We start from the raw sequence: 14043 nt of genomic DNA, 5'->3' as shown, positions 1-14043 counted from the left end.
TTTGACCCAGTTCTCTATACATTTCAGAAATAAGGTCTTCATCAAAGAAATTGGCTTCAAAATTATTTTCACAATTACTACTGATGGCTATTTCCTCCCTATTTATTCTATTCTCTTTCTCCTTTCACCCTGACCTTCCTCAAAAGTATTTTGCTATTGACATCCTCTGCCACAGTGTGCCTTTTCTCTATTACACAATCCCCTTCCTCTCCTACTCTCCATGCAGAGAGATTTCCAAATGTGTTATTTCTTCTTTGAGCCAATTCTAATGAGAGTAAAGCTTATTTAATTTTCCTCTCTTCTGTCTCTTCCCTCCATTGTAAAAGTTTTTTCTTGCCTCTTTTATGACAGATGATTTATGTCATTCAACCTTTCCCTTTCCCATTCTCCAAGTACATTCCTCTCTCACTTATTTTTTAGATATTTCTAATAAAAGATCTCTTTAGACCCATTTCATCCCCTCAAATTTGAAAGTAACCAGCCCAGTTGAGTGATGATGTGATGATGAGGAAAGGGGTCCTTGGTGCCCTAAACTCTGTCTCTTTTAGGTCTCAGATGATGAGTACAACAAACTCCTCGGAGACGGGATCCAGCCTGTGTCTGCCATTGACTCCAACTTTGCCAGTTTCACCTATACCCCACGTTCTCTCCCTGAGGATGACACCTCCATGGTGAGCCCAGTTGATAGGCGGTCCCAATCTGCCACAGGAGTGGGAGATGTGTAACAGGAGGGACTTAGTTTAGATAAATGGGTCATGGAAGGGTTGTCCTGGGACACTGGGAGTAGCCTTGCTCCAGGATCCAGAGGAAAAAACTAGGACTAACCAATAGGGAAAATGATAAAAATAGGGTAGGCACATTTCATCATCATGGAAGAAAGAACTTCCTAACAATTAGAGCTATTTCACAATGGTCTTAGTTGACTTGGGAGATACTCTGATATTAGAAGGTCTGTACAGAGTCTGGAGAGCCACTAGTTGGAAAGGTTATAGAGGGATTCCTGCACTGTGGGAGTGGGGAGAAAGATATGGGACTAAATGTGGTTTCAGAAATCTCTTCCAGTTCTGTGGGGATCTGGGGAAAGAGTACTGGGGAAGGGGTGAGATGCTGTCAGCCTGCTGACCTATCTCTTTACTCTCCAGGCCATCCTGAGTATGCTCCAGGACATGAACTTTATCAACAACTACAAGATTGACCGACAGACACTGGTCCGGTGGGTGCTCTGGCCCACTGATCCCCTGTGTGGGAGTGGGAGGAAGATTTGGCCTTGTCCTTAGGTAGCCTCTGTCTAGAAGAGGAGAGACTTCCTGTATTTGGGAGCCCCTAGTGTGAAGAGTGATGTGGCCCCTGCCCTTGGGGGCTCCTAGTGTAAGGGGTAGAATGGTCCCCGGCCTTGGGGGCTCCTAGTGTGAGATGTGGGATGGCCCCTGCCCTTGGGAGTCCCTAGTGTGAGGGGTAAAGGGACCCCTGCCCTTGGGAGTCCTTATTATATCCACTGCCCTCAGGAAATCTACAGAATGAGGATGGAATGGGAACAGGATAGGGAAAACCCAGGAGAATTTCCTAGAGGTGGGTGAATAATGCTGAGCCCCTTTTGGTGCCTCATTCCTGTACAGGTTCTGCCTGATGGTGAAGAAGGGCTACCGAGACCCTCCCTATCATAACTGGATGCACGCCTTCTCTGTCTCCCACTTTTGCTACCTGCTCTATAAGAATCTGGAGCTGTCTAAATATCTGGAGTGAGTGGTCCCAGCCCCAAGGGCCATAAATTTCTCTTCCAGAGCACCCCAATTCATCTGAGGGAACTGAGGCTCAGTAAGGGTAAAAACTTCACCTAGGGATATATAGATAGATAGACAGACAGACAGATAGAGGGGCAGAGCATAGGCTGGAACTCAAACCCTCTGATTCAGAATGCTTGAGCAGGAGAGAAATTTAGTTTATAATCTGGTTCTGTTCCACCATTTTACAGATGAAGAAACTAAGACCCATATAGCAACCAAAAGTCAGACAGTTAGTGGCAGGAATAGAACAGAACCAGCTTCTCCCCTCCCACTCAATCATTCATTTTCCACTGTGAGCATTAATACCTTGGAGATCAGCTCTCCATTTAGTGTTTTGTTGATTGTCAAGGTCACAGATATCAAAGAAGCAGCAGGCTAGAACTAGAGTAGAATGCAATTGGGAAATATTTAACAAGTAAATAAAAATATAATAAAACACAGGTATAGACATTGTAAAACTAAGCCAGTCTGCAGCCTGCAGAGTCCTTATATATGGACTGATGACTGCTTTTTCTATCTGAATTTGGTATCACTTGTCTAGGCGTAAGAAAGAGATGGGAAAGATGCTGGTAATGCATCTGAAAACTCTCTCACCTGGAAGGTTTGGGGTAGACTTCTTGTAGAAGGCAGGGCCTTTGAAGGACTAAGGAAGAGGCTTTATGAAGGCTCTGTCCGTCAGACTTCCCCTTCCCCTTTCCTTAGAAAGTGGGGAGGAACAGAGAGGAGGCTGCATGGGCATCCCTCTAAGGGTTTCTTCTCCTTCCTCAGTGACATCGAGATCTTCGCCTTGTTTGTCTCCTGCATGTGCCATGACTTGGACCACAGAGGCACCAACAATTCCTTTCAGGTGGCTTCGGTGAGCCTCTGCCTCTTGGGGCTTCAGCCTTTCCCCTGAGGAGTACAAGGGGGTGCTTTAGCTTTCTCTAACTGGTCATGGGGTAGGATCCCAGAGGCTTATCAGGGTAGGCTTCCTGGAGGAGAGGGTGCTGGCTGTGGGGGAAGGGTGACCAGCCCAGCTCAGGACTTGAAGAGGGTGATGGGAGGGACGTTTCTGGGGCTGGGTGGGTAGCGCAGGAAAAGGCTTGTCTTGGGAGGTAGAGATGTGGCTGCTCTAGGGCTGGGGCTGACTTCCAGATCCCCTGGGGGTATTTTTCAGAAATCTGTGCTGGCCGCGTTGTACAGCTCCGAAGGCTCCGTCATGGAGGTAATATTATAAAAATGACTTCCTTGCCAGTTGCTTTCTTCCCAATAGCTCTGTGAGGTAGGTGACATATGTATGATCATCCCCACATTCGAAAAGAGGAAACAAATCCAGAGAGTGGAAATCCAGAGCCTCAGTGGGAAGACCAGGACTTGAATCCAGATCCTCTACTTCCAAGATTGAGCTCCTTTCCTTCCTACATACTGCTTGTTCCCTGCCTATCCCCACAGAGCTGGCATAAAACTCATAAGGAGCCAGTACCATGCAGCCTTTTCCTCATTCTCTTTATTTTCCCAGCTAGCTCAAGAGAGCTATGGGTGGTTCTCTCTCCATCTCTCCCTTCTTCCCTATACCTCTACCTCCCAACCAAGTGAGCACCCAGGAAGAGAGTTTACAGAATAAGCCTCATTCATATCTCCCTGGGAAATAGACTTTGAGAACATTATAGGATATTTTTAGAGCTAGAAAGGATCCTAGAGTTCATTTCCCCTATTCCCTACAGCTGGATGATGCAGTGGACAAAGCATTGACCCGTGGTCCAGAGGACCTGAGTTCAAAACTGGACTCAGACACTTATCACTAGTTGTGTGACTCTGGACAAATCATCTAACTACTGTTGCATCTGAAAACAAAACAGAAATGTTTTATTGATAATTTTATTTCTTTTTAAATTGTTTCTTCTAAATGACATCTCACCATTCTTCTTCCCTTTCCTTTTCCACTTTCTTTCTCCTACTAGTAAAGAAACAGACTTGGGACCCAGAGAGTATCAGCGACCAACCCAAAATCATCCAGTCAGGGTCAGGGTCAGGACTTAAATGCATTGCTTTTTCCTGTATGCTATGCAACTGCCCCACAATTGATTTCAGACCAAAAGAGACTGGGAGGACTTCATGTAGTATAGGCGATAGTCTGTTCTATCTCTGAACAATGGGAAGGAAGTTAAAATAGATGGAAGGTAGCATAATGTACAGAATAAATACAAAGCATTTATTAAAGTATACAAAGTACAAAATAAAGTACAGAACATTGTACTTTTCACCAAGCAACTTGCATGGAGTGGGGAACTGAATCAAGCCTGCTATTTTCAAACTGTTCAAGCTGTAACTTCTCTATTCTTTGGTTTTGTAGCATGGGTCAGATGAAGGGAATGGAATAGGCTTCTTGGGAGGGAGTAGATTCTCAAATCATAGAGAATGTGAAGCTTGGATGGCCACTAATAATTAACCTGAGGCTCATAGGGCTAGACAGGAAGGGACCTCAGAGGTCCAGAGTGCAAGCCCCTCATTTATAGGTAAGGAAAATGAAGGCTAGGGAGGTTAGATGATGTGCTAAGTCTCCACAGAGGCAGATTTCAGAATGGGGATCTCCACTCACACTCCAGAATGTGAAGGAAATAGTTAACAAGTGTTCCTCGTAGCTTGGATTCTGAGAAATTCAGACATCACTGAGAGGGTGGAAGAAGTACATTTATTTCCAAGGGTGAGATACACTTTCTTGAATGATAAATGGGGACAACATCTAATGATCCAATCAGACAAATTTGAAGCAGGGAGTCAGGACTTGAACTCAGGTCTACTACCTCTCAAACCAGAACTCCTTCTCCTTCCATATACTTCTGTTTTCTCCCTTTCCTTATGCACAATTCCCCTGGGCTGACATAATACTCACAGAGATCTGTGGGTCAGTCTGATTTTTTCTTTTTCTTGTCCATCATTCACCAAATATCATCTCCCCAGTTGGCTTAGTAGCCAGACCAACGCAGTGCTAGCAACCCATATTTCTTTGGCGAGAATGAGTCTCAGCATCTCATCTTGGAGGGGGAAGGAGGAGGACAATGGGACAAAAGCATCCAGATGGATACATGCACAGGACCCCATGCCTACCTCTTTTCCCCCACAGAGACATCACTTTGCTCAGGCGATCGCCATCCTAAACACTCAAGGTTGCAACATCTTTGATCATTTCTCCAGGAAGGTAATTTCTGAAAAAGATATTCAGTCCTGGTAGGGGTGTGTGTGTGTGTGTGTGTGTGTGTGTGTGTGTGTGTGTGTGTATAAGAGAGAGGGGGGAAGAGAGAGAGAGAAAAGAGGAGAGAGAGAGAGAGAGAGAGAGAGAGAGAGAGAGAGAGAGAGAGAGAGAGAGAGAGAGAGACAGAGAGAGAGAGACAGAGAGAGACAGAGAGAGAAAGAGAGAGAGAGACAGAGAGGACAGAGAGAGACAGAGACAGAGAAGGTGAGAGAGAAAGAGAGAAAAGAGAAAGAAATTGGTGACATCTCAGAGTGGGAAGAGGAAAGTGAGGAAGGCAGCAGCAGGGTTGGGGCACAAGGTGTGAAGGGTGGGAAATCTGGGGACCTGAGGAAGGTAGACTGTGACCTAGTGTCCATCTCCTGGCCACCACAGGACTACCAGCGGATGCTGGATCTGATGAGAGACATTATCTTGGCTACAGACCTAGCCCACCATCTGCGCATCTTCAAAGATCTCCAGAAGATGGCTGAAGGTATACCTTTAAGAGACTCAGATGTTAGGACTTCCCATCCTTCCTTTGTACTCCTTAGAAGCTCTGTGAGTATTAAAGGTGGAGGTGGTAAGTGGGATAGAGGAGAAACTAACTGATGATTTGGAAGCTAGCATCCATTTGGCCTGGAGAAAGTAGGTGAGGAAGAAGATGTGCTTTGGGGTCTCAGGCCTCTGATCCCCATCATTGGTCCCCTGAGACACCAATTTTTCCTTTTAGCACTTTCCCAAGAGATATTCGCTTTCTAATCCTTTTACTTTTCACTACTTTCTAAAGATGCCTGATCTCTGAATCCCAACTCTAGGCATCCCCTGCATCTCAAGATTGGCTTCTGAGCCTGCTTAGATCCAAGATTTACTCTATCAGGCCTTTGTCAGCTTCCCCCCTCTCCTGATACAGTCACCTAGGTAACCAGATGTCCTTAGTATACCATCATCTGTTCCCCTCTCCCTCTTCTCCCTTGCCTCTGTACTCTCGATACTTGAGTATTTTCTTGATATAACTAATAAGGAAAAAAGAAGAGAGAGATGGAAAGATTTAGGAATGATGCACCAGAAATGCACACATGAAAAATCCCCCCCACAGAGTCATAAATATCGATCTGCAGGAGGGTATCTTAATGTCTAACCCTCTCATTTTATAGATGAGTATATGAGATTTAGGGAGGATATTAATGGCCCATGGTCATGCATATAGTGTCAGAGGAGGGATTTGAACTTGGGTCTTATTTCATAGGCTTACTTTGGCAACTACAAATTTGGCTTCCCTTCAGAGCCCAATTAAGGCAGTGCCAGAGCTCATCTCCTACTCTGACTCTGAGTTCACTTGGCCAATTAGGAAGCTTCCTGATGGCTTTGTCCTTTACCCATAGTATTGGCTCATCCTTCAGGTGAGATAGCTCATGATGGAACAAAAAGGGAATGGGGCAGTTTTAATCACCTGGAAGCAATGGGGTATAGTGGAAATAGTGATGGGTTTTGAATCTAAAGATCTGTGTCCAAATTCCACCTCTGACACATTTCTTTGTTGATATTGGGCAAATCATTTGATACCTCTGGGCTTCAGTTTCCCCATCAGTAGCATGAGGGGAATTGATGAGCTGTTATGACCAGAAACATCCCTTCTCTTCTCATCTCTGGAGATGAGAAAAAGGAGAATTTTTAAATTTTAATTTTGGAGAGGCTTCATGCCTTGCCCTCCAGGAAATTCCCCCCAATAATTGTCTCTCTTCCATTTTCTACCTACAGTGGGGTATGACTCAAAGAATAAACACCACCACAGCCTCCTGCTCTGCCTGCTCATGACTTCTTGTGACCTCTCAGATCAGACCAAGGGCTGGAAGACCACTCGGAAGATTGCAGTGAGTGCCCCTTCTCCCCCTTTCCCAGAGGCAGCATGTTTGCATCCTACAGCACAATACCCTGGCCCTAAGAAGGGATCTCATTCAGATGGCTCTGCTTTCCCTGCTGGGCTTTGCCACTGAGATGAGGGGTGTAATCCTTTAGAGCAGACAGAGCATCTGAATTAGAGCTTGAAGGGCCAGTGGATTTCGTGCCAGGGAAGCTGGGATTGAAGTGGGCAGGACACAATCATGTCAACCAAACATAAAAGGAAGGCCATCAGTAATGAATATTGAAGATCACTTCTATTACAAAAGAAAAAAGAGCTGTTAACTGCTACCATGGACAGGGCCATGGGGAGTGCTGTGATATGGGAAAGACAGATTGGTAAGAGATGCCTCCCATCCTTGGAGAGCTCCCAGTCTTGACAGAGAATCAGAGAAAGATAAAATAACAAATGGAGCTCAGAAAGGGTGAAGTCACTTATGTGACTAGAGGAGCTCAGAGAAGACTTAGTGGACACCTGGCTATGCCTTGAAGTATTGATATATTGTTAGGAGAAGCATCCTGCAGAGAAGAGGGAGGAAAGCATTCTCAGGATGAGCAAATTTTGGTCCCACAATCCCGAGCTCAATACCAAAGCTTAAAGGGATTTTAGGCATTGGATTTGGACAGATGTGAGTTTAGATCCCAGTTCTGCTATTTATTCGACAGTCAATAAACACTTATTAAGGGTCCACTAAGAGTCAAGCACTGTGCTGAGTGTTGAAGAAACAAAGAAAAGCACAAGCCATCCTTATTCTTTCGATGCGCCTAAGAAGCTCACTTTCTAATGGGGGAGGCAATATGCAAAGTAGATGTGAATTTTCTATGTGGAGATATAAAGATACATATGTGTATGTATACACACACATATATATGTGTATGTGTAGATGTATATACACACATACATATGCATACATATATGTATATGTGTATGTGTCTGTATAAGGAAATTCTTAAGAGTGCTTTAGGAGTTTGACAGGAAGAGTAGTAATGTTACAAGATTTGCTCTCCCTTTGATCTTATTGATGGTTAAGAAGAGTGGATCACTAATGTAATGCATACATATACACATGTGTATTACTAAACTTAGACTGCATTGTACATAGTATACATATAGTATATGCTTATATTTGTGATTGTGAACAGCTGGTGAACAGGTGGTGTAGTGGGTAGAGTGCTGGGCCAGGAGTCAGGAAAAGTTCTTGAGTTCAAATATGATTTCCTAGCTGTGTGATGCTGATCAAGTCACTTCATCCCATTTGCCTCAGTTCCTCATCTATAAAAGGAGCTGAGAAGAAAGTGGCAAACCAGTCTAGTATCTGTCAAGAAAACCCCAAATGGGATCGTGAAGAGTTGGACATGACTGAAAAAGTGTGTATACGAAGTACATATATGTATATATACACATGTAAATATATACATGTACATACATATATGATAAAGTGGAAATAACCAACAGAGAGAAGACTCTAAAATAAAGGGGGATCAGTAAAAGTTTCCTATAGAAGATAAGATTTTAGTTGGGACTTAAAGGAAACCGTGACTTGAGGCAAGTCATTTTCCCTTTATTGTTAGCGTATTTTGCCTCTTTAGAATGAAGAATTGGACTAGATAATCTCTAAGGTCATTAAGGGTTTTTAATTATTTATTTATTTTGTATTTAATTTTTTTATATTAATTCATTGATTTTTTTGATTAGCAAAAATCTACTTTATCTTCCTCTCATCTCCCCCACTCTCAGTTAGGAGAAAGGAAAAACAAAATCTTGGTAGCAAATATACATAATCAAGCAAAACAAATCCCTGTATGGACCAAGTTTCAGCCTGCATATTGAGTCTCCTTCTCTTTTAGAAGTACAAGCTTGGTCACAGATTGTTGAATCCTAGTTGGTTATTGCATTCATCAGAATTCATTAAGGTCTTTTCCAGACCAAAATCTTATGATCATGGAAGTCAATCTTTCTAATTTTACTGAGGAGGAAACTAAGGCACACACAAAAAAAGAAAATCTCAACTTAATGGGTGGAACTAGAACTTGTCTCCTCCTGTTTCCTAGGAGTTCAAGGTGTTTTCCCATCTATCAGTGCCCCTCTTTCTTATGGGGTCACAGTTTTGCCAGGAGGAACTCTGAGACCAGACTAAGGGACCCCAGTTTGGACCCTGAAACAATCAGGCTCAGTTTCTTAGGGAACGTGGTGGGGGGAGTCAAAGACATTTGGGAGTTCACAGGTCTGCATTATGCTTTCAGGAGCTGATCTACAAAGAGTTCTTCTCACAAGGAGATCTGGTATGTATGTCCTCCCACCTTACCCACTGATCAAATGGCTGGAAGGAGCTCAAGTCTCCATATTTCCCAACCTAACCCTGCCCTGGTTGGGACCAGAGTTCTAGAGCTCTGGGGAAACTTTGGGGAGCACTTCCTTGGGGAAGTGCTTTTCCAGACTTGGTAGAGGTAGCTAAAGACAGGAAGGGAGCAATAGAAATGTCCTAATTTAGGGGGTTCCCAGTCTTTAGGTGGGAGAGGATTCCTGCTCCCCGAGAGCCTATGTGAGGGGAAACATGGATAATATCTTCAGGGAGCTCCTAATCTGAGGGGAAGTTAGGATATCTGCCCTAGGAAATCCCCAGAATCCCTAGACAGAGAGAGGAGCTCATCCCAGGCTTTAGTGAGGTGAGGGCTGACTTGTGGGACGTTTCTAGTCTCTCCAACTGAGGTTGGATAGCCATACTAGGATATAGGAAGGGGCTCCTCAGGGGCCTGGGACAAAGCTGGTGCTGGTTGTGTCTCTCCCAGGAAAAGGCCATGGGTAACCGGCCCATGGAGATGATGGACCGAGAGAAGGCTTATATCCCTGAGCTCCAGATCAGTTTCATGGAGCACATCGCCATGCCTATCTACAAGTAAGTATCTGGGAGCCTTGCCTTCTGGTGTCCAGGGCTAGGGAAAGAGGCCAGAGGCAGCAGTTCAATAGGATTCATTTTGGGAAACCTCAATCACCTGTTTAATATGTGCTAAGTTACTATGATGAGAGGTGGGGGGGGGGGGGAGACAGAGAGAGACCGAGACATTCAGAGACAAAGAAATAGAGACAGATAAAAACAGACACAGAAAAATAAGAAAGGATGAGGAAAAAAGAGAGAGACAAAGGAAGAAAGGGAGAGGAGAAAGAATGAGAGAGATTGAGAGACACAGAGAATAGGAGAGAGAGATTCAGATATATTTATAGAGAGAGAAACAGAGACAGAGAAATAAGAGAAAATGAAAAGAGAGAGACAAAGAAAGAAAAGGAGAACAGAGAGAAAAAATGAGATTGAGAGACAGAGAAGAGAGAATGAGAAAAAAGAGAAAGAGAAACAAAGGGAGAGACAAAGAAAGAAAGGGGGAGACAGATTGAGAGAAATTGAAAGATACATAGAGAAAGAAAATGAGAAAGAGAGAGAGAGACAGAGAGAGAATGTGTTATTCCTACAGTCAGGTAGCTCAGTCCTGTATTGGGAGGTTGGGGGAAAGATGATAAGTACACATAATTGTAATACCATACAGAAAGCGTGAGGGAGCCCCAGGACACAGCTGCATGGCTGTGGGGAACAAAAAGGAGGAAAGGATTACTTCTAAGGGCAATAGTAATCAGGAAAGCTTTCCCAGACCCCATAGGTCACACTCAACCTGAGCCCTGAAAATGGATGAAATTTTAGCAAGTGGTGATGGAGGAGGGGAAGATATTCCAGGAACGGGCATATGACATGAACAAAGGCTTGGAGACCAGAAAGTTCAATATGTTCAGGAGAGGACAGATCACTCATTTCTCCTTGAACAGATGCAATATATGAGGGGGGAGGAGAGGAGATTGGGCCACACTGAAAAGTCTGGGAAGGGAGTATAGAACAATGAGAAGAGGACAGTATTTGGAGTCAGAAGAATTGGATTCAATTCTTGCCTGTGCTGGTTATCATCCATGTGGACTTTGAGCAAACCAGTGACCCTCTCTAGCCTGTTTTTCACATGTAAAGGGAGAGGCCCTGAGCTGGATGAGCTCTGCTCTCTGTGGGAGCTGTAGCAAGTTCCTGAGAAGGGGAAGGGCCAGTGTGCAATGAAGAAGGGGATTCAGGCCCGGAGGGGGAAGCTGCATTTGTCCAGACAGGAGGACCTGAAAGTTGAAGCTTAGCTGGGGCTTCTGAGGTAGAAAGGAAGGGATGGATGTGGAGATATTGGGAAAGAAGGGCCAGAATTTGGAGGCTGATTGGATGCAGAGGGTGGTGAAGAATAGGTTGTTAGGAGGGGAGCGGGTTTGGGTTGGATGTGAGGGATGCAGTTAACACCTTAAAGGCCCCCCTCACTCTGCAGCTCTTAATGTGGAGAGGCTGCTCTCTAGGGGTCCCTGCTGAGCCTCACCCTCTCCCATCCCCCACCCCACAGGCTGCTGCAGGAGTTGTTCCCCAGAGCCGCGGAACTGTATGAGCGGGTTGCTACCAACAGGGAACAGTGGACCAAGGTATCACATAAGTTCACCATTCGAGGTCTGCCCAGCAACAATTCCCTGGACTTCCTGGATGAGGAATATGACATTCAGGAGCCTGGGGATGACGGTGACAAGGTCAATGGGTGCTGCAAGCTGGACACGGAAGAGTGAGAGAGACTCTCCCCTTCCCTCTGGGGTCCAGGAAGGGAGGAGCAAGAGAAAGGATGTCCCTGTTGTCCCGTACCTTCACCCTTCCATCCCCAACCCAGAGACCCCTTTTAAAAATCTGTCCTTAGCTTCTGGCTTGGATGATCATGTTTATTTAAAATATCCTAGATGCCATCCCCTTTGCCCCCACGTCCAGCCAGGAACTGTGGGGGCCCTAGGGGTGATATGGCATCAGCTCCAGAGCTCCCTCTCTCTAGGGGCACCTTGGATCCCGGCTGTCCCTCGGACTGGATCTCTGTAATACTCCTTTGTCCGGACTCACTCACTATTCACCTTGTCCCTTGGGGCAGCATGGGAGGTTTCTCTAACATTACCTTGGCTGGGGGCTCCTCCTGGATCTCTGGGGGATTTGAAAGAGAAACCTGTGGTCATTATGGATCTGGCCTTGCAATGGTTCAGTTGAGCTTTAGTGGAGGGATGAGGAGCAGGGAGAAGAGAAAGCAATCAAGTTTATTATTGACTTGGGAGCTGAGGGATAAAAATCCCTCCCTTTTTTATAGAAGAAACTGAGAAAGGGATTTGTCCAAAGTCAAGGTTCTTTCCATTGTACCATGCTTGTCCCTTATGTGGGATAAATCTAGCATGAATGCTTCAAGGGTTTAGTGCTCTAAAAGTCACAGAACACTTTCTGTACCACCACCCTATAAGGCAGGAAGTGCAAGTACCCTTTTTACAGGGGAAGAGACTGGGGCTCATCACAGTTGCCCACGGGTCCTCACAGCTAAATACAGGAGAGATGTTCTGAGCCCAGACCTATCCAGACTCGAAGTCCATTGCTCTTTCCAGGACACCACACTCCCTCTTGTGAGGACAGGGTACCGGGTGCGAGACCCTCTCCTCCACCCATCCTGAGCCCGGTATCTTTTGATAGCCCTGAGACTGCTTTAATGAGGCAGCTCTCAGAACTTACTCCCCATCCCCAAAGTTCAGAGGAGAGACCCTGCCATCCCCAAGAAGGAGGCTACTGCCTCTTTCTACCGTCCAGGCTCAAGGTGCAAGACTGGAGCAGGGCCATTTCCCCTTGCCGAGGGACAGCAAGGGAACCAGTTTATCATGGCTGGGAGGGGGGGTGGAGGATGGAGTGTCCTCCTCCTGCTCTCTTCTCCCCCTCCAAAGGGCTTCAGGCTGGGCAGTGGCCACAGAGACACTCCCTATATTGAGTAGGGAGTGAAGTGTCCTAAGTTCTGGGATGGATTCTATCACTAACTGGGCATCTTGCTTAGATTCCGAGGTGAGAATTTCCTTATCTATAAAGGGTAGTGATGGATGGGAAGAGGGTTGAACTTGGTGATTTCTAAGGCTAGAGCCACGTTTGTGTGGCCTTGTGGAGACCCAGGAGGGAGGTCTCATCACATTTAGACAACTTTCCAAGAGATGGTCTCTGTCCCAGCGAATCCCAGAGACCAGAGCACATCCCCATCACAAGGAGTTCTTAAACTTCTAAGTACAGACCCTGGCCAATGAACAGGAGCCCTAGACCCTCTGTCCTTCTCCCCTCTCATTCCTCCCAGACAAATCATTAGCTTCTCAGGCCTGGGATCGCCATCCCTTCCTTGCAGCCATCCAGAGAGAGGGACCCAGTCCTCGAGCCCCTCTGGGCCTTGCTGCATATCTGTGACTTCGGCCACAGCTGGGACTGGACTCTTCTCTGTCCTGAAGGCCATATACACTCCCCCTTTTCCCTCCCCCACTCTGGCCACTGCCCAAGAGCCTGGGGAGATGCCGTAGGAAAGAGGTATTCGGCACTCCCGTCCCCATCCCCGTTTCTCTCTTTTTCTGTCTTGTCTCTGTCAGTGTCTGACTGGGTGTTGTTTGGGTTGGGGCAGAGCTGGGCAGGGAGGGTGCGGGGTGGGGGGTTGGGCGGACTGGGGAGAGAATGGGTTCATTTGCCTTATCTATTCTGAGTTGCCTTTAGAGAGACTCATTTTTTGTATCTGACAGTAGGGCTCTGTGCAGATGTTGTAAATGGTCCTGTGGGCTGATTGCTTTGTACATGAGAATAAATCTATTTCTTTCTATCAAATTCCTGGAGAGAATTTCTTTTAAGGGCTGGGGTGGGGAGGGAAGTTGGGAAAATCCCCTGGAGCTCAGGAAAGAAGCAAATGGGATTTTTTCGCTCATCACACACTGGTGCTAAACAAACAAATTAATTCTTTTCCCCAAATAACAAATGTCTAAATGCTTGAATATATATTACATCTCTTCCACTCTCTTCTCCCCCCCCCCCATTCTGATATCTTCTCCAAGGGAAACAACCCCACATATTTGAAATAGTCCTCATCAATAGGTATGAATTGAAGCTATTATGTCACCCTGGTGAAGGGTAATGGATTACAAAGCTGCCACTTGGCACCTGTCCCCCCCCCAGGGATGCCCTAGCATGTGCCCCAGTGAACTCTGGAACTCCTCCAGCCTTGGTGCATGACCTCTCCCTGGGTGCTCTGTATATGAACCAGCCTTCACAG

At 45.8% G+C, this 14043-nt stretch overlaps 1 protein-coding gene across 2 annotated transcripts in view; it reads left to right on the top strand.

Annotated features, from left to right (window-relative positions):
- Positions 1–13601, top strand: part of PDE2A (phosphodiesterase 2A) — a 172644-nt gene extending 159043 nt beyond the window's left edge. For both annotated transcript variants that reach the window (XM_074303997.1, XM_074303996.1), the window contains exons 21-31: positions 549–671; positions 1143–1213; positions 1617–1739; positions 2553–2640; positions 2941–2988; positions 4888–4962; positions 5389–5488; positions 6754–6866; positions 9139–9177; positions 9685–9791; positions 11308–13601. In XM_074303997.1, the coding sequence (XP_074160098.1) occupies positions 549–671; positions 1143–1213; positions 1617–1739; positions 2553–2640; positions 2941–2988; positions 4888–4962; positions 5389–5488; positions 6754–6866; positions 9139–9177; positions 9685–9791; positions 11308–11521 (1101 nt within the window). In that variant the 3' untranslated portion in view covers positions 11522–13601. The remainder of the gene's footprint in view (positions 1–548; positions 672–1142; positions 1214–1616; positions 1740–2552; positions 2641–2940; positions 2989–4887; positions 4963–5388; positions 5489–6753; positions 6867–9138; positions 9178–9684; positions 9792–11307) is intronic.
- Positions 13602–14043: the final 442 nt, after the last annotated feature.

The sequence above is a fragment of the Sminthopsis crassicaudata genome, chromosome 3 (genome assembly GCF_048593235.1).
Source record: "Sminthopsis crassicaudata isolate SCR6 chromosome 3, ASM4859323v1, whole genome shotgun sequence".
Taxonomy (NCBI): domain Eukaryota; kingdom Metazoa; phylum Chordata; class Mammalia; order Dasyuromorphia; family Dasyuridae; genus Sminthopsis; species Sminthopsis crassicaudata.
This window is presented reverse-complemented; position numbering and strand designations above follow the sequence as displayed.